Here is an 18,048-nt window from a genome sequence, read left to right on the forward strand (position 1 = left end):
GATACCAGATGCTGTTCTTTCCAATGCTGCTTGATGTTTTCTTTGAATAAAATCCAAAATAAAGTTGCCATAGCTCAGGGTAGTAATGTGATTTTTCTTTTCTAAAAAAGGTTGTTGTTTATCATTTTCTTGTGACAGGCTTAAGAGTTTTTCCCCCCGTCTTTCAAAAGAATACATAATGTACATCATTTTTCTCCTTTATTTAGTTACTGAAAAATTCTTATCTGTGGCACGTTCATATATTCTTAAGTATCATACTATTTGCCTAACAGACAGATATTACATTTATTAATGTTCTGGATTATTCTGATATCCCTCACAATAATAACAGTATCATTAAGATATGTTACTTGATACTTGATTTATTATATTTCTAAACTTCACAAACACCTATCTGACTGCTCGTCACTCTAACAACTTTACATCTTTGTTTTTTCTCAGCGGGCATCACTTGGACGGAAACGGCTTTGTTGCTAGGAGACGTCATGTTTTCTCTGCAATCTGACATCTGCTTCTGAGACCGAGAGTGTTGGGCAGTGAATGGAGAGAGCCACGCCGGTGACCGACTGCCTCACACATGCCAGCTCGGGGATTAGCGATGGGGAACTGGCCGGGTTCCACTCAAAAAGTCACCTTTTCCCATTATTTGATTACGGTCCCGTGCTTGATTCCCAAAGGGAAAGGTTTCTAAAATACGTTGCCAAATTCCATTTCGAGCATTGTGTATTCCGCGCACGCAGCGCATAATTACTGAAGCAGAGGTGGAGGCGGTAGCTGCAGTTGGCGGATCCCAGAGACTTGTTTTCACAACAGAGCTGCACTTTCAAATAAAACTTTTAAAGGCCTTCAGACATCACTCAATTTAATTACTGATTGCTAGGACACTCTTTCAGAATTTGTAGCAATTTTTCAATCATAACAAAAAATATGAACCAGTCACTTACTCGGAAAAATGAGTCAAGTCAAGTCGTATTTATATATTTATAAAGCACATTTAAAATGACTACCATCAACCAAAGTGCTGCACGATTTCTAATGACTACATATGTAAAAAAAAAAATAATAATAATACATAAAATAAAAACTTAAAATAAAAGTTAGTGCCTTTCAGTTAGGAATAATCTGTTGACATAGGCCCACTGATGCCTTTAGGGCCAGGGGAAAAATAAGGACTACTCTGTCAAGCAGTGAACCTGCCTGATTCAAACCTTTGGGTCGCTGCATGTTTCACCCTAAAATGTTTCTCCTGGGATTTTCACGAGTAACAGCCTCAAGAGTTTGCAGAGAATGGTGCGAAAAACAAAAAACATCCAGTGAGAAACGCATTGTTAATGAGAGAGGTCAGATAACCACAAGCAAATAACCACGCATTACAACAGTGGTATGCAGAAGAACATCTCTGAACACACAACGCGTCAAACCTCGGAGTGGATAGGCTACAGCAGCAGAAGACAGAAATGCCATGTTCTAAATATGGTATTTACCAACTTCCTTTGTAAGCTTATTTTACGGCAAATACGAGAACCAGTGCCAACGTCAGTTTCTGCAAAGACTGTTGTGCTGTACTGCTAGACCCACATGTAGTTCCTCATTTATCTGCAACGTTTTTGCTGCGATTACATTATCCGTTAACGTAATTAAATAGTTACATATATTAAATCGTGTCAACAAATTTGTCACGCTGCTAATGTTATCCCTGGGCATTGTCTATTTTAAAGTAAAATGATTGTTATTCTTAGTGAGAAATAACTGGCGTGTAAACACGTCGGTTCCATGGTGTAATGGTTAGCACTCTGGACTCTGAATCCAGCGATCCGAGTTCAAATCTCGGTGGAACCTGGCTTTTTCGAGCTACATGAGAGTCGTATTATCTGTAGCGACAACGAATGACTGAGAACACTCAGGTTATAATTACGGGCGAAGTTGTATAATGCTGTGAAGAGATACGCAGTTGAATCTGAACGTCTTTCTGAATTAGCTTTTTCAGCCGCCCTCCAGCAGAGGCCAACATTGAGCAACATCCAGTGTGGATATTCCATCTCCATCAGACAGTGATCACAGAAGCAGTTCTCCCCCCAATCTGCCATCATCCCCCAATCCATACAGCGTTTATGGCCAGCATTAAGAATTGGAGAGGGACTCCTGGATTGTTGTGTTGGCCAGCTGCACTTTGCTCCCCTGTCAAAAAAACAAAACAAAACAAACTGAGGATGGGAAAAGTATAATTATGTGGAAAATACCAGTGAAGTTGAACGGTTTTTAGTCTGGCCATCTGATCATAATAATTTGTGGAAACTCCCTCCCTCTTGACCTCAGCTGATGTGAGTTTTGTGTAATTGTCTGCTGTGCATCACCGTTCTGGGTGTTCTATACTGGTAATCCCTTCAGATTAAGAGATTAAATATTGCAATTTATAATGTGATAATCAGACAATTGGCACTTGGTTAGAGTGCAGATTTCAAATATTATTACAGAGTATTTGTATACGTTTCATTTTCACCATGTTGAATTTACAGCACTTTTTATACATAGTCCCCCCATTTTAGGGTGCCATAACATGTGGGACAAATGGCTTCACAGGTGTTTCTGATTAGTCTCATCCTTAGTGCAGGTTATAAGAGAACTTTCAGTATCCAGTCTCGATTCTAAGATTTTGATTTCCTTTGGAGTTATTGGCTATATGTCAACATGAAGGCCAGAGTTGTGCAGATGAAAGTCAAGGGAACCATTAAGAGCCTGAGAAATAATAATGAAAAGAAACTGTCGGAGACATGGGCCAAACCTTAGGCTTTTCAAAATCAACTGTTTGGAACATCATTATGCAGAAAGACAACACTGGTGAGATAAGTAATCGCAAAGGACCTGGTAGGCCAAGAAAGACCTCTACAGTTGATAACGGAAGAATTCTCGCAATAATGAAGAAAACCCTCAAACGCCTGTCCAACAGATCAGAAACCCAGCAGGAAGCAGGTGTGACTACTGTCTGTAGAAGACTTCAGGAACAAAACTACTGATGTTACACCGCAAGCTTCAAACCACTAGTTAGTTGCTAAAACAGGATGGCCAGGTTACAGTTTGATAAGAAGAGCCTAAAAGAGCCTGCAGTGTTCTCGAAAAGACTTTGAGGACAGATGAGATCAAGATTCATTTGTAGCACAGTGACAGTAAGAGAAAAACGTGGAGGCCAAAAGGAACTGCCCAATATTCAAAGCCTTACCTGTTTTGGCATTTATGGCTGCCACTGGTACTGGCTCACTTCACTGATGATCATCGATGTTGTAACTGCTGATAGCAGCAGAATTAATTCTGAAGTGTGCAGAAGCATCTAATCTGCTCAAGTTCAAGCAAATACCTGCAAACTCAGTGGAAGGCATTTAATCCTACAGCAAGATCATGCTATAAAACACATACTATTACAGCAACAAAGTAGTTTTTTCCAAGCCAAAAACTGGAAAGTTCTTGACTGGCCATGTCAGTCACCTGATCTGAATTCAATTGAACGTGTGTTTCATATGCTCATGAGAACTTCAGGCAACTAGCTCCTGAAACAAGCAGGAGCTGAAGATGGCTGCAGAACATGGCCTGGAAGAGCATCACCAGAGAAGATACTCAGCACCTGGTGATCTCTATAGGTCACAGACTTCAAGCCATCATTGCATGAAAATTATTTGTATTAAACATGACTGCTTTAATTTACATGACATCAATATGTGCCATATTAATGTTATGTAATAAAAAGGATATGCATAAAGAGTTATTTCTACATTGTGAAATCTAACTGTATAAAAATACCATTAAATAAAAGCTGAGAATGTGCACCACATGCTAATTGATTGCTAATTGATTGCATACCTTTAAGAACAAAATGTATTTGTTCTTATCTGTTTAATGTAAACAACTTTGACCTCCTTTTTATATTAAATGTGTTATACAAATAATGTTTGTTGTCATTATTATTATCATTGTTGTTTTTGTTATAACTTAGGGATTTTCTTTTGTGATTTATTTCGATGAAATAATTTATTTTGTTGGGGTTTTTCGGTTGTGTTTGTAATCATCTTTATGACCACAAGGGGGCAAAGTTGCCCTTTTTATTGTATCTAACCACAGAAATATGGCATTTGACCAGAACCTGTTGTGGACGTTTGCATTTGTATTATCAGGCCTCAGTATTCACAAAAATATAATTTAACATTAGGCATGGCACATGTATTATTTAAGCAATATCTGTTGTTCTGTCTCTATTTCAATTGAGATTTGGTGACTATATTTTGTATGCATCCGATATTTACTTACCGATATATAGACTTTTTAATCATGTAGTAAAACAGACAGTCATTATGGCATAGTCCAGTGAATCTCCATCTTAATTTTACAATGAGGCTATGGCAAGTATTAAGATCTATTCATATAATCTACTTCTTGTAGATTAAAACATGAATGTTAAAATTGTTTGCTAATTAAACAAACAATGCTTATAAACATATAGTGGTACCCTGAGGAACCCACTTTAGCCCTGATGTGACAAGGTCATTGTGTCATGCTGCTGCAGACTTCTGGTCATGTTTAGACACGACTCTACCACTGTTTTTCACTGCTGAATGTAGATTCTGTTCCTTTAAGCTTTTTTTTTTTTTGGTAATTATTTTATTAATGAATATTCGGACTAAGGGACAACCTGTTTAAAAAAGTACAATGTATTATATGAATGTAGTATAAGCACAACTTAGTAGTTACAATTATGCCTAATATATATTGTTCTTTACTAAGTCCAAAATGTAGTGTTGGAATAATGAGCTAGCCTATATATAACTGACAGCGAAGCCATACATTATTTGTGTTCCAGTGGAATTATGGAGAATCTGTCATAGCACCGGCTTGAGCAAAGCCCCTCTTTCATAAGTGTGCGAAGTGTGACAGCCAGGTCCACTCCCGTCACAAGATACGGTGTGCCTAGGATTTCCATCACAACCAAAATGGCGGTGTAAAGAGACGGTTGGGCACCACGATGAACGGGGCATGTTTGTTGTAATGTTGAATTGAATAATATATTCTTAAAGAAGAAGAACATGATAATGTAACTGTGCTTGGAGCCGAACATACAGACGCCATAACAGGACACATATCGTGTGTGTAAATCGGATGATGTAAGTAGGATGCTGTCCGTTGTTTGCGATGGCTGGCTGCTATTTTGATGGGTTTAGCTATAGCTAGGTTACTAACAGTTACTCGTCGCGAAAGCATTCAGCGAGAATTTGTCTTGATAAATGTCTTGCATTGTTCGTTGAGTGATGACATTTAATTATGTAATTTTGTGTGTTTTGATATAGCTACAATCTCCAAATTTTCCTTTGAATGGGCAGTTGGACTGAAGGATTAGGGAGCACCACGGTGCTTTTGCACCGGCCAGTGTGTGGATTAACTTGCATGATGTAGCCAGTAAGTTCATATTCGCTAGCTACCTGGGTCATACTCCAAGATACTGCATTCTGAATTGATTAGCTAAGGTTCTTAGCTAATTTATTAGTAAAAATATGTAGTAGTCTGCCAGCTGGAACTGGCAGACCAATCGCAACAGTTTTGCCATAAATTGGACTCGATTTTATAAACGTTAATGTTCGTGTAGACAGAGCTAGACCTATCGATTATTTTTCAGGCTGTATTGTTGATTCTGTCTCGGTAATAATTTCCTCTGTGAATTACAGATGGCACTAACTAGATTACCAAGTAGTGTTGCGTAATTAACGTTAATCAAGAAACGTCATCTTGTTCATTAAGTTATCGTAATTGTGTCATATCGTCCATTAGCTAGCATCAGCATGCTTATTTTGTCAACGTGCTGTTGAATTCTGTTCTGGTCATTTCTAACAGTTATAGCTAGTCTAGCAACAGTGTTCACGTTACTGTACGTAGCTTGCTACATCATGGTTGTAACGTTAGCTAGGGTAGTTCCAGTCACAACTGACAGAATTCATTGTCGGGTAAAATGTCTTAATAAATCACAAAAGCTTACTTATACATCTTAATTGATAGTATTGGCCAGAAATGCGTATCCTCAGAAAGTAACGTTACACAAAATACGTTAACTGGGCAATTTTACAAGATAAGGTTAATTAAAGACAATGCAATATATATTAGGTTAACTGACTATCTAAACACACTTGATTTTCATTTAAGCTAACGTTAGTCCTACATGCCTCATAGACTGGCGTAAATGTGGTTATTGTTGTAAGTTGATCGTACTGTTCAGATTTCAGTTCAGAACCGTAAAGCTGTGTGACAGCCCGACACTGTCCGTGACTGGGTAAGGTTAAGTGCTGCACGAACTTGGTGTAGCTGTGTCTTGGTTTTATCGGCTTGGTTTATTCTCGTGCTCGTGGTTTGACTTTCTAGCGCTGCATTTGCAGTTAACGTTACACAAGTTACTGGAATGCCCTGCTACATAATGACTAATGCGGGAACGTCCGATCATTTCAGTTTTTTTCAAGGCAGCCAGTCAGCTGTGTTTGGCCAATCACACGGTTGTGAAATCACCCGGTTATTTAATTAAATTATTCAAACTGTGTATATATATATATATATCAGTGTGATATATGTGTGTGTATAAATGTTGTATGTACACTCACTGAGGACTTTATTAGGTATTTATTTTTGACTTATTAAGTCTTCTGTTGCTATAGTCTATCCACAGTTTAGAGATGCTGTTCTGCATACCACTGTTGTAATGCGTGTTATATTTGTGTTACTGTCAGCTTCGACCAGTCTGGCCCTTCTCCTCTGACCTCTCTCATTAAGAATGCATTTCTGCCCACAGAACTGCTGCTCAGTGGATGTTTTTTGTTTTTTGCACCATTCTTTGCAAACTCTAGAGACTGTTGTGCATGAAAATCCCAGGAGATCAGTAGTTTCTGAAATACTTAAACTACCCTGTCTGGCACCAATAACCATTCCACGGCCAAAGTCACTTAGTTCACATTTCTTCCCCATTCTGCCATTTGGTCTGAAATACAGCTGAACCTCTTTTACAGGTCTACATAATAAAGTGCTCACTATGTATATACAGGGCGGTAAGCAACGCTGGACAGTGACACAATTTCTGTTAATTTTGTTATCTACTCCAGTAAATTGGATTTGAAATGAAATGGTGTTAATTTGAACATATTCACACCCATTTCAGGTGAACTGTGTTGGCATTGTATCACTTTTCGTACATAGAGCCCCATTTTAGGGGACCAAAAGTAATTAAACAAATTCACGTAACTGTAAATAAAGGATAAGGGGAAAAGAATCCTTTGTGTTTGCAACCCGTAGATATCACCAGACACTAGGTATCTTCCCTGGTGATGCTCTGCCAGACATACCCTGTACTGCAGCCATCTTCATTTCTGTGTTTGTTTCGGGGGCCTTTTTCTTTTCAGCCTTGTTTTCAGACGGTGAAATGCGTGTTCAGATGGGTGATTGACTTAACCTGTCAAGATCATTCCACTTTGTAGCCATGGAAAAACTCCTTTGTTCCTTTAGCAGTGTGTTTGGGGCCATGGTCCTGCTGCAAGTGTTGTTCAGTGAGTTTTGAGACATTCGGTTAGATCTGAGCAGATGTTTCTGGACACTTCAGAATTCATCCTCCTGCTGCCAGCTCCAGTAGCAGCACGCTGTAATCATGTTTAACAGATGAGGTGATATGCTTCGGATCAGGAGCAGTTCCTTTCAGTCTCCACACTCTCCTCTTTCTATCACTTTGATACAGGTTAACACTTGTCTGACCTGTCACTAAGACTTTGATCCAGAATTCTACAGTTTTTAATGTACTTTTTTTGCGATCTCTAACTTGGCAATTCTATACTTGAGGATTACCAGTTGTTTGTATCTTACCCAATGGGGACTATGTATAAAAAGCGCTGTAATTCCAATGTGGATTACTTGATATGGATGAAAATACCTTCTAAATCAGAGATGACAGTCTGCACTTTAACCTAATATGAAACCTTATATTCATGTTTCATTTCAAGTCCGAATGTGCTGGACTACAGAGCCAAAACAGCAAAGATGATGTCACTATCTGAATGCTTATGGACTGCACTGTAGATAGATATCAATATTTGAAGTGCAATTACCCAAGCAGTGCTTAGTCATGTTCTCTTTTCTGTTCAATAGCAGGTGAATGCCTGCCAAAAACATGAAACACAACCTGATTATTCTAAACAAGTAAACACTAATTGCGTTTATTTAGATTTGTTCCATTCATGCATACAATCTGTTAGATTCATTGAGACAGATTGAGCATTTAATAGCTTAATTGACACGTTTTCTGTATAAATATTAAGCATTGCTTTAGCTGGAAGTTACATGCATATTGTCAAATTATATTTTGTTTGTGGAGATGCTGGACGCTGGGATGAGCTTAAGCAAGAAGTCTGGGTGCCTACTAAATTCAGCATATTTGATCCTATGTGAAAATTGATGTGCGAATTGAGATTTTCTAAGAATCGAAACTGACGTGGTGTGCATACACACTTTTCCTCGTGGCTATGCTGCTTTACTCCAGGCTGAAAGCATTTTTGAGAATGTCTTGCCAGTCCCCTCGCATGTGGAGATGTATAAGCACCACGAGACGCAATGTCGTCGGTCATTAATTAGGCTATCGCTGCACTTTATCCTTTATGAAGAATCGAATAACCTAACAATAATAAAAATCAATGCATTTATGTTTTTTAACTTAAAACATAAAGAAAAAGAAAGATGTAATTTCGCTATATATCAATTTTAGGTGATTAGGTTTTTCAGGGAGTAGCTTGCTGAAAACCTGACCATGAAGGCATAATTGAGGGCATTAACTGGGGCATAATTGAGGACATTAACTGGGTGTAGTTGATAAGCTTGTTCACCTGTTTTGTTATTTATAAACGGACGCTTCAGTAGAAATTGGGAACATTGGGAACATTTATTTGTAGACATTTTATAAAACCTTCATAGGCACTTTTAAGGAAACGATCGTACGCTCTCATTTAGGGTGAATGATTTTCTAAATCAGGCCCCTGGTGTGAATTAGTGAGTGTTTTTAGAGAGTGGGCTGAAGTTTAATGGAGCAATTTCATTGTATCACTTAGCATTTATGACCAAGTCTGAGATTGCTAGAGTCCCCATAGGACATGCTTGCGAGGCAGCTACTGGTCATAGAGCTGTGGGGGAGGCCTTTCCTGCATCTCTCCCATACAGTACATTGAAATATTAATCAACACATGCACTGCAAGCCTTTGGAGAAAGATGTGCTTCCATAATGCATGCTGGCGTGCTGAGGCAGGGGCTTGTCTGCTCTCGGGGCCGTTGGGATTGCTTCACTGAGAGGCGTGTTATTTTCCGCGGTTACTGCCGTCTCCGCAGCGGGAGGACGTTTGGGAGAGGCGTGGAGCAGTTTGCCCCGAATCCTCCCAAACTCTCCGACAACCTGGCAGCCTCTCATCGCATAGGCTAGCTAAAGACTCGGCGCAAAGGCGACGTGCTCTCTGAAGTTGCGCTGTCGGTGTTGTGCCGTGGCCTTCTAGGGAACGCGTGGCGTGTGCGAACGAGGACGGGGGTGAGGAGAGATTAAAGCGTTACGTGCTCTCCTGCCGCTCTCCCATGTACATGCCTACGCCACAGCGAAGCGGACCACACTCAACGGCAGAGATCAGAGGGGGAGGGGGGGCCGGCGCGGCTAATGTGAGACAGGTGTACCTGTTGACCCTGTGCTGTTTCTGCCCTAACCCTTCCCGGCTGGGTTTAGTGCCTCTCGCTGACGCAGTGATGAGGCTTGACCCAGCGCTCTTTACATTCCGGACCATATGTACGGAGCCTGTGGAGGCTCTTCAAACAGCCCGCAGCTGGCAGGCGGTGGAAGAGTGCTGTCGCTGGAAATGAATCAGGAAAAATGCTTTCAAAACCGTCGAAAGGCACCAGCCTGTTAAAATAAACCCCGAGAACATAAATGTTGCAGGAAAACAGGAAGGAAAAAAAATAATGTGTCACCGTGATGAATCATTTCAGTTGTTGACTGGGTTGGAATGTTTTAAATTACATATGTTTTGTATAAGAGTGTTCCATGATTTTGAAGGCCTTAAAGCTTTCAGAAAATGGCATTTTGAATGTTATTATCCCGTAGACCCTGTTGGGAATGAGAGATGAGCCTGCTCGTAGCTCCAGATACTTTTTATACGAAGATAATGTTGCAGGATGTTACAGAGGAATGAGTAAGCATGAATATCCAGCGATGAAGAAAGCCTTGAGCTCTCTGTCCACTGCATTTCAAAATATGGGTGGAGTGTAGATAAAGGCATTAGAGAATTGGAACCTTACAAATAAAACCAGTCTTTGTAAAATACTTAAGACATTGTTCTACTTCTCTTCTGCTGGGACTAATCCGGTTTACATGCTCAAAGCCAATACAAAAGGCTACAAACATCAATTAAACCCATAATGAGTATATCTGCGGCAGGGTTGACATGGAGCCCTGCTCAGTGAGATGTGTGTATATGCTACACTGCCAATGTTGGCATGGCTCATTAGTTACGGGTGGCAAAAAAGTGTTTGGGCCAGAGGTGGTTAGCCTATTATTCAATATACCACTAGCATCAGTGTGTTGGTATATTGAGACTGAAAGCAATAATAAAATGGTGAAAATGAAATAACCCCAAGCTGCAGCCCTTTAACTGTCCCACGGAATCCATTTTGGCTCTGTCTTTATAACATCACTTTCTGTTGAGCGCCGTTGGACACCATTGTTCATTATCCAGTCTGATGAAACAGCCCCCGAAGTTGTCTGTCCTCATCCACTGCAGCCAGAATGCAGCATTTCAGTGAGCCCAGGGCTTTGGAGAGTCAGACTCAGAGGGGGTCAGGTGCCCCCCGGGCACTAAGAGATTGCCTGAGATTTTCAGCACTGCACTCAACCATCCCAGAGTAATCACAGAACTTCAGCTCCAGAAATTACCTTGTTCCCTGACTTCTACCTTCTTTCTCTCTTTCTTTTTCTAGCTCTCTCTCTTGCTGTCTCCATCTCTCTCTTTTCTCTCTCCCTCCCTCCGTCCCTTCCTCCCTCCCAGTCTCTGTATTTACATCGATTCCCCCTGACTGCGTTCTCCTCCCCGTGTTCTCCGAGGAATGCACTGATCCCCACCTGCTTTTAATCACGCAGTAAAGGGGCCAGCCTGCCAGTGGGATGTGGGGGATCGGTTGTCAGTTTTCCCTCCTAAAAGGGAGATTGTAATACCGAGCTTTCTCTGGGGCTGAAAAGGCTGATCCCTGCGTGGGAGGAGAAGTCGGGTCTTTAACGAATCCTAATTGCTTCCTTCGCGATTATCAAACTTTTTGATTTAATTAACATGCTGGGCGGCCCGGGTGTGAGTGTAGACCTCAACAGCGATTACGTTTGAATTCAAACCACGCTTCGCAAGATGGCTCCTGCGTGTAGAAAACGGGAAGTTTTGCGGGTCAGAGCCGTCAGCTGTTAAGTCGGTTAATCAAATAACTAAAGACGAAGGAGAGAAAGTGGAACAGCGTGGAAAAAAATGAAACCATAAATCCAAACAGCCGCCACAAAGCAGTCGGCTTCCTGCCCAGGAGGGAGCTGTGCTGCCCCGAGGAGAACAGGCGGCCGGGGGGACTCGTGTGTCAGGCCCCCGGGGGCCAAGCCTCCCGCTGCGGCTCTCGCTCTGCCTCTCAGGGCCAAGTCTGCTGATTCACACTTTTCAGTTACAGCCCCGGGGCCCCAAACCGCTTCTCTCCGCCCGGCCCCTGGGAGCAACACTCACTTCCTGTGCAAGGGTGTGTGGGCGCGGAGGAGGAGGAACGGGGCAGCCCCTGCCTGGCCTTGTGGCCCCCTCTCCACCCTCTCCTCCCGTCTCGGTTTACCTCAACGTGGAAAGCGTTTGGAAATCTGTGGCCTGGCAGCCCAAGTGCTGTTGGGCCGTGGAGGAAGGGCGGTTCTGCAGAAAGGGAGCGGAGCTCTTGAGGAATGCGCAGAGTCAGGACCGGTGCTGGAGTGCGTTTCCCCGTCGGTGGGGCTGCTGGCGGCGGGCCGCAGTGCCTCCGCTCCCCCACTGGAGGAACGCTTTCAGGAACAAGGCCTCCTGGGCGAGGTGGTGCGTGCTGTGCTGACGCGTACGCAGAGCCAGGCAGCAGATGTTGCGGAGATTATCTGCTATGATGCGCTGGTCTCGGTCTGTTGCACTGTCACCAGCACCCCCCACTGTGTCTGCAAACAACTGCAACCGCCTGTCTGGGGCCAGAGTCACCGCAAGACAACCCTGCAACTTTTTCAAGCGACAAAGATTATGCCTTTGTTGGAATTTCACCTCTGGCAAGGTCTTGGAGGGGGGGTAAAAAAATAGCTTTGCTTTTAATTTTTTATGCCCATTTCCAAAGGCTCTGATTTATGCGGCAATTATTATGAAGTTTAATGTGACTTATTATCCGGCGGTTAACTGCCGTTTTGTGATGCGGAGGCACAGAGCCGGATCGTGTCAGATTGACCTCCCGTTTAGCGCAGCTTTGGGCTTGGTTGCCTACCGGCCGAGCTAATAAAGACTGTGCGGGGCTGGAAGGGCAGTGGGCTGGAAGGAGAGTGCCAGGACGGTATTAATCACCGCTGAGGTTTGGGAGCGGCGTACTGCGGCAGGCGTGAGCGGGCTGTGTGTTGCAGAGAGGAGTGCGCAGCGTTGGGTGAGTTTTCACCGTCTGCGGCCCCCTCTCTCCGTCCAAGGGCACTGAAAAACAGAAACAAATTATCCCCTGGGTGGAGAGAACGGCGCGCCGCGCCCGCTCAGACGGGGTGGAGAGTGAACTCTCCGCTCCCTCTTCGACATCTGTGTCCCTGAGACTCAGCTATCGCTGTGTCAGCTCTCTGAAGCCGGTGCCGTGAAGAGCACCGACTAACTACTCTCACGGAGAGCAGCGCCTCGCAAGGGTGAAGCGCCTGAAGATTTTTATTTTTCAGTCTGTGAAGACGCACAAGGAATGTTGAAGCAGCTTCCATTTATACACGCAGGCTTTGTTTACAGCGAGCTTTATTTCTCCATTACACCCACGTTACATTATCCAGGGTGACTTACAGTACTTACCTTCTTTATAAGCAAACCATATTGCTACAGTTAGGTATTTATGGAAGCAATTTTAGATTACTTATCTTCATTGAGGGTACGGCAGTGGTCTTCCACCTTAGCATTGAACCTACAACCAAAATACATGCCCATTAGAATACTCTGCTGCCCTGTCAGTTCAGGAGTGCTAGGGACAACAAGTGTATCCTCCGGTTCTCTGACAGAGCCACCATAGATACCATGTTGGAGGACTGAACCAATGTCACAGGGAGACTACAGACACACAAATGACCAGAGTGCTCACTAGTCAGTGATGCCCAGTCTGAAACCCTCCCTCATTGGGTGATGTTGTAGCCTATTAAATATCACCCAGCGGGACCCCTAGGCACAGTCAGCACCACCTAGACACCATCTTTTCCAGCTTTGCATATGCAATACGGCAAGTATGCAAACTCGTCTTCTTTTTTTCCCCACGTCAGGTCATGCAGAATAATTGAATCGTCAAGTAATGTTCTCCTTCGGAAAACAATATGCAGGGAAAATGAGTTTTTCAAAGGCTCGGGTGGGTGTGAGCGGAATAGAGAGTAGCTGCAGAAGTCACTCACTTTGTTTACCCGTTGTTTACCCACAATGCTCTTCTCCTGCGCGGGTCCCTGCTGCTCAGAGCGTCTCTGGGGTGCAGGAGATCAGCGGGGATGAAGCGCTCGGGCCTTTGATGGAGAGGCAGCTCACGTAAGCGTTCCAGTGCGCAGGTTTCCCCCCGCTCCGTGTCCGTGTCATGGCAGGTGAAACAATGCAGGGGGAAATTGCAGGCTTAGTCACCATTAGGAAGGTAATAACTGGTTTCACAACCCTTTCCGCAGGAGATCCCGGCTATTTAGAGATGAACTGGATTTTCCTGTACATAGGTACTGTGCCTTCTGGGAAAGTGTCTAATGGCCCTGCATTACAGTTGTGCTGTATTAAAATGTCAAATTTTATTATAATCGCTCAGAAGACACGTATTGTTCATTTGACTTGCACTTGTCTGAAAAAGTGTCAGTCAGTTGGCCTCCGGTGATTTTCAGAGTAGTTCTCATTCTCATATGGTTCAGTACTTAGTTTCTGGTCGCTAAAATGTTGCATTAGGCTTATTTTAGATTGCACTTTTTGTATAGTTCTCACATTCTTTCATACGGTAATGTACTAATTAAGAAAAACAAAACTATTGTTTAAAACACTTTGCATCTGCGAGAGGAATCAATGAACAATTTTCCCAAATCTTCTTTTTTGCCTCCTGCATATTTAAAATGCATCATTAATAACAGGCAAATGTACATTCGAAAGCATTTTTATTTGCTATTTTAATATGCTGTTTTGCATCATAAAACGGAAGCATTTAAGCTAGCAGACTTCACTTCAGAGTTTTAGGAAGCCGAAAGAAGAAGCTGGTTCGGGGTTGCTAGTCTATTGCTTGCCAGTAAGAGTGCTACTTTTTAATGTACCCTCACCTCCTTCCTGTGTTATTCCAGTAATTGTCAGTTGTCAAGTGTGAGCTTGATTTTTTTTGCCTTACAGTAGGTGCATTAGGTGAGCCTTAGGCTGCCAGACCTATGTCACCGAGTCCTACTTGGCATGTTCCATTTCCCCTTTGCCAGACGCAACGGCAGTTCGGGGTTTCCAGTCTGCTCTCAGGGCACATGTACGGTGTCACTGTTTAACGAGTCCAGGCTCATCACTGCGGTACACCGTGAAGAGGAACTGAACACTACAGCGGTTAGTGGATGGTCCTGTTCCAACCGGTTCTCCGCCCGGGAGACTACATGCGTTGATTGCTTTGCGGTTTCTCGTATGGGTGTCAATCATTCAGTCCGCTCAAGTCATTCCTTTCAGTCACTCCACACTATGTCTATTTCCAGTGGGTATAACTCCCCCGAACTGTGCTTTCTGTATGTCCTGTATGCTGTGACGCGGGCAGTCACCTAGCCAATGGGCAGGACCACAGCTCTGTCGCCGTTTTGTGGAAATAAAGGTACTTTCCCCAAACTATCATATTCTTTTGACAGGGAGCCAGGCTTAGAAATCTGAGTGTTTCATGTGATCCTGTGCATCAAATGTCAGGTACTTTTCGGTAATTTACAGCCACCTTCGGCCATGTAAAGGTTCTTTTGGAGCAGGTACAGTACATTGAATAAGTAGGCTACCCTAAAAAAATAAAAAAATAAAAAATAAATGCGCTGTTTGGATATGTCGCTTAATCAGGAGATCACGGTTGTGGTGAGTCCCAAAGCAGCGTAATCCTATCCAGGAGGAGGGATTGACCATGTTCCTTTATCCAGCTCTGTGGGGGGGGGGGTGTCTGCCCAGTGCAGCCTTCTTGGCACACGGTGCTGCCGGCGAGTTGGACGGCAGACGGCAGGTCGACGCTAACGCTAACGCCGCCGCCGACACAAAGCTAAAGCTGCCTCTGCGTGGGCAGGACTACCGCAGACTGGCCCTTCCATTCCCAGCATTCCCTCTGCAAGGTTACCTGCAGCTTCTGTGTAAATGTTTGATTTTAGTCGTGTGTTAGCTTAGCGCAGGGGGCCTTCTCGACGGCCTGTGGTACTGCGTACGACATTCTACATCTAGTGTCCTACATTCGGTCCAGAACAGCGTTTTCAAACCCAGCCTGCCCCCCCCGGATGCACGCGGGCGTTTGTGTCTTACACATTTGCACAGGAAGTGCATGCCCCTCGATCCCAGGCGGGACCAGGGCAGAGTCGGCGTCCAGCTGGTGCCGACGGACACTCACGTGTCAGCCGTGCGGATATCATGTCTCTGGAATGAGAAAATATACTTTCCCTCTCCGCCACATGTTCTCCCCCCCCCCCCCCAAGGCATTCTGCTGGTACGTGACACTTACACGGGGAGAGAGAGCTGTTGACCGCCTGCCCTTTTTCGGATAACCAGAAGCAGATGCCGGACCAGATGGGATTTTCACCCACTGGTTTGTTTTCTCTCTCTCCCCCGCTCACTCCCGGCTCAGCGCGGCTCGGCTTGGCTCAGTTCGTCCCCCCCCACACGCGTTACCGGGGTCACCGCGGCCCAGGTGCTCATGGGAAGCTTTCGGGGGCTGTAGGGGGCTGTCGGAGGCTGTAGGGGGCTGTAGGGGGCTGTAGGAGGCTGTAGGGGGCTGTAGGAGGCTGTTGGAGGCTGTAGGGGGCTGTCGGGGGCTATGGGGGGCTGTGGGGGGCTGTAGGGGGCTGTCGGGGGCTGTAGGGGGCTGTCGGGGGCTGTAGGGGGCTGTTGGGGGCTGTGGGGGGCTGTAGGGGGCTTTAGGGGGCTGTAGGAGGCTGTTGGAGGCTGTAGGGGGCTGTCGGGGGCTGTAGGGGGCTGTGGGGGGCGGGCGGCACTCAGACACTCAGGGCAGATGCAGGATCTGGACCCTGTTGATCTTAACACCCCCTGTGCATGGAGGCGTGCAGGCAGGGGCCTCGTCTTCCTGTTTCAAACCTCCCCCCCTCCCCGTACCCAACACCCCCCTCCCCGTACCCAACACCCCAACACCCCCCTCCCCGTACCCAACACCCCCCTCCCCGTACCCAACACACCCCCCTCCCCGTACCCAACACCCCCTTCCCCGTACCCAACACCCCCCCCCTCCCCGTACCAACACACCCCCCCTCCCCGTACCAACACACCCCCCCTCCCCGTACCAACACACCCCCCCTCCCCGTACCCAACACACCCCCCTCCCCGTACCCAACACACCCCCTCCCCGTACCCAACACCCCCCCTCCCCGTACCCAACACACCCCCCTCCCCGTACCCAACACCCCCCCTCCCCGTACCCAACACACCCCCCTCCCTGTACCCAACACACCCCCCTCCCCGTACCCAACACCCCCCTCCCCTCCCTCCCCTCGTCCGGCGGGATGCGATGGAGCAGCGGTGGCACAGAGACGCTGGAACAGAAGAGGGCGTGGGCGGCCTGCGAGAGGGCGGCGGGCTGCTAACGAGCTTCATTTCTTCACTTCTCGCCGCTTTTATTTTTCGGAGCGAACCGCTCGACGGAATCCGCGCCCTGTCGGGGGACGCGAGGAGGCGAGCGGAACGGGAGATTAATGTGGGGAACGCAGCGGTGGCGCTCAGCGCATAGCAATGCCACTGTTTGCACACGCTGAGCCGCCGGTGTCAGGCTCCATGTAAATGTGTTCTTTTGTTTGCACGGCCATTAGACAGAAAGACACTTCGCAAACAGCCACATTCTCTCCCGTAGCTGTCTTTGCGTTGTGCTCTTCTGAGGTCTGCAGCGCAGCAGTCCGTCATTACGGTCTGTGGAATTCGGGGAAGGGCCACCCACGACTCGAGCGCAGGTGGCTGTGGTGTAGTCTGGGTAAGAAATACTTTTGGCCGTTTCTGGAGTGACGCACACCGCGCTGTTGTGGGGCGGCCGCCGCATGTGCAGCCCTCGTCGGAATTCACCGGTGCGCTTTATCACCGCTCCGCACTCCGCGGAAACGGTTTTGATTGGTCCCTCAGAGGAGCGGGGCCGAGAGAGGGGCCGCGGGAGAGAACACCTGGCCCCGCGGACTCGCGCTCTCCGTTTACGCCTCGGACCACGCTCGTGTTCCCGCAGCTTTACCGAAACGCTCACACCTGCGTTCACACACTCGCACACGCTCCCTGGGATGTCCCAACAAACCGACGTGCCCTCGTTCTGATTCCACGCTCACAGGGAATGTGGACTGCCGATTGGGTCCTGAGCGGGGCCTCCCTGTTCACCTGCGAGTGTGTCCCTCCCCTGTCCCTGTAGCTAACATTATGAACAAGGACATTTCACAGTGAGTGATGTTACACCTGCTGGATATTGGATGGTATAGCCCAATACAGTTACATAATAGAGACTGAGTTATTGACACTTGAGTTTTATAAAAGCATGTCAGTCTCTTATGTGTCTGTATTGGGCTTTACCACCCAAATATCCAGCAGGTAATGCCAGTCACTGTGGAAT

The 18,048-nt window shown here is 45.6% G+C and overlaps 1 protein-coding gene and 1 non-coding gene across 2 annotated transcripts in view; both read left to right on the plus strand.

The window, feature by feature from the left end:
• The first annotated feature begins 1,767 nt into the window (after positions 1-1,767).
• On the plus strand, positions 1,768-1,839 carry trnaq-cug (transfer RNA glutamine (anticodon CUG)). Its single transcript has one exon. It is a non-coding gene; the product is annotated as a tRNA-Gln (tRNA).
• A 3,105-nt stretch (positions 1,840-4,944) lies between these two features.
• dennd4a (DENN/MADD domain containing 4A) overlaps positions 4,945-18,048 on the plus strand; it is a 67,783-nt gene continuing 54,679 nt past the window's right edge. Inside the window, 1 exon segment of the mRNA XM_061221839.1 lies at positions 4,945-5,147. Coding sequence (XP_061077823.1) covers positions 5,143-5,147 — 5 coding nt within the window. The 5' untranslated portion in view covers positions 4,945-5,142.

The sequence above is a fragment of the Conger conger genome, chromosome 15 (genome assembly GCF_963514075.1).
Source record: "Conger conger chromosome 15, fConCon1.1, whole genome shotgun sequence".
NCBI classification, from domain to species: Eukaryota; Metazoa; Chordata; class Actinopteri; order Anguilliformes; family Congridae; genus Conger; species Conger conger.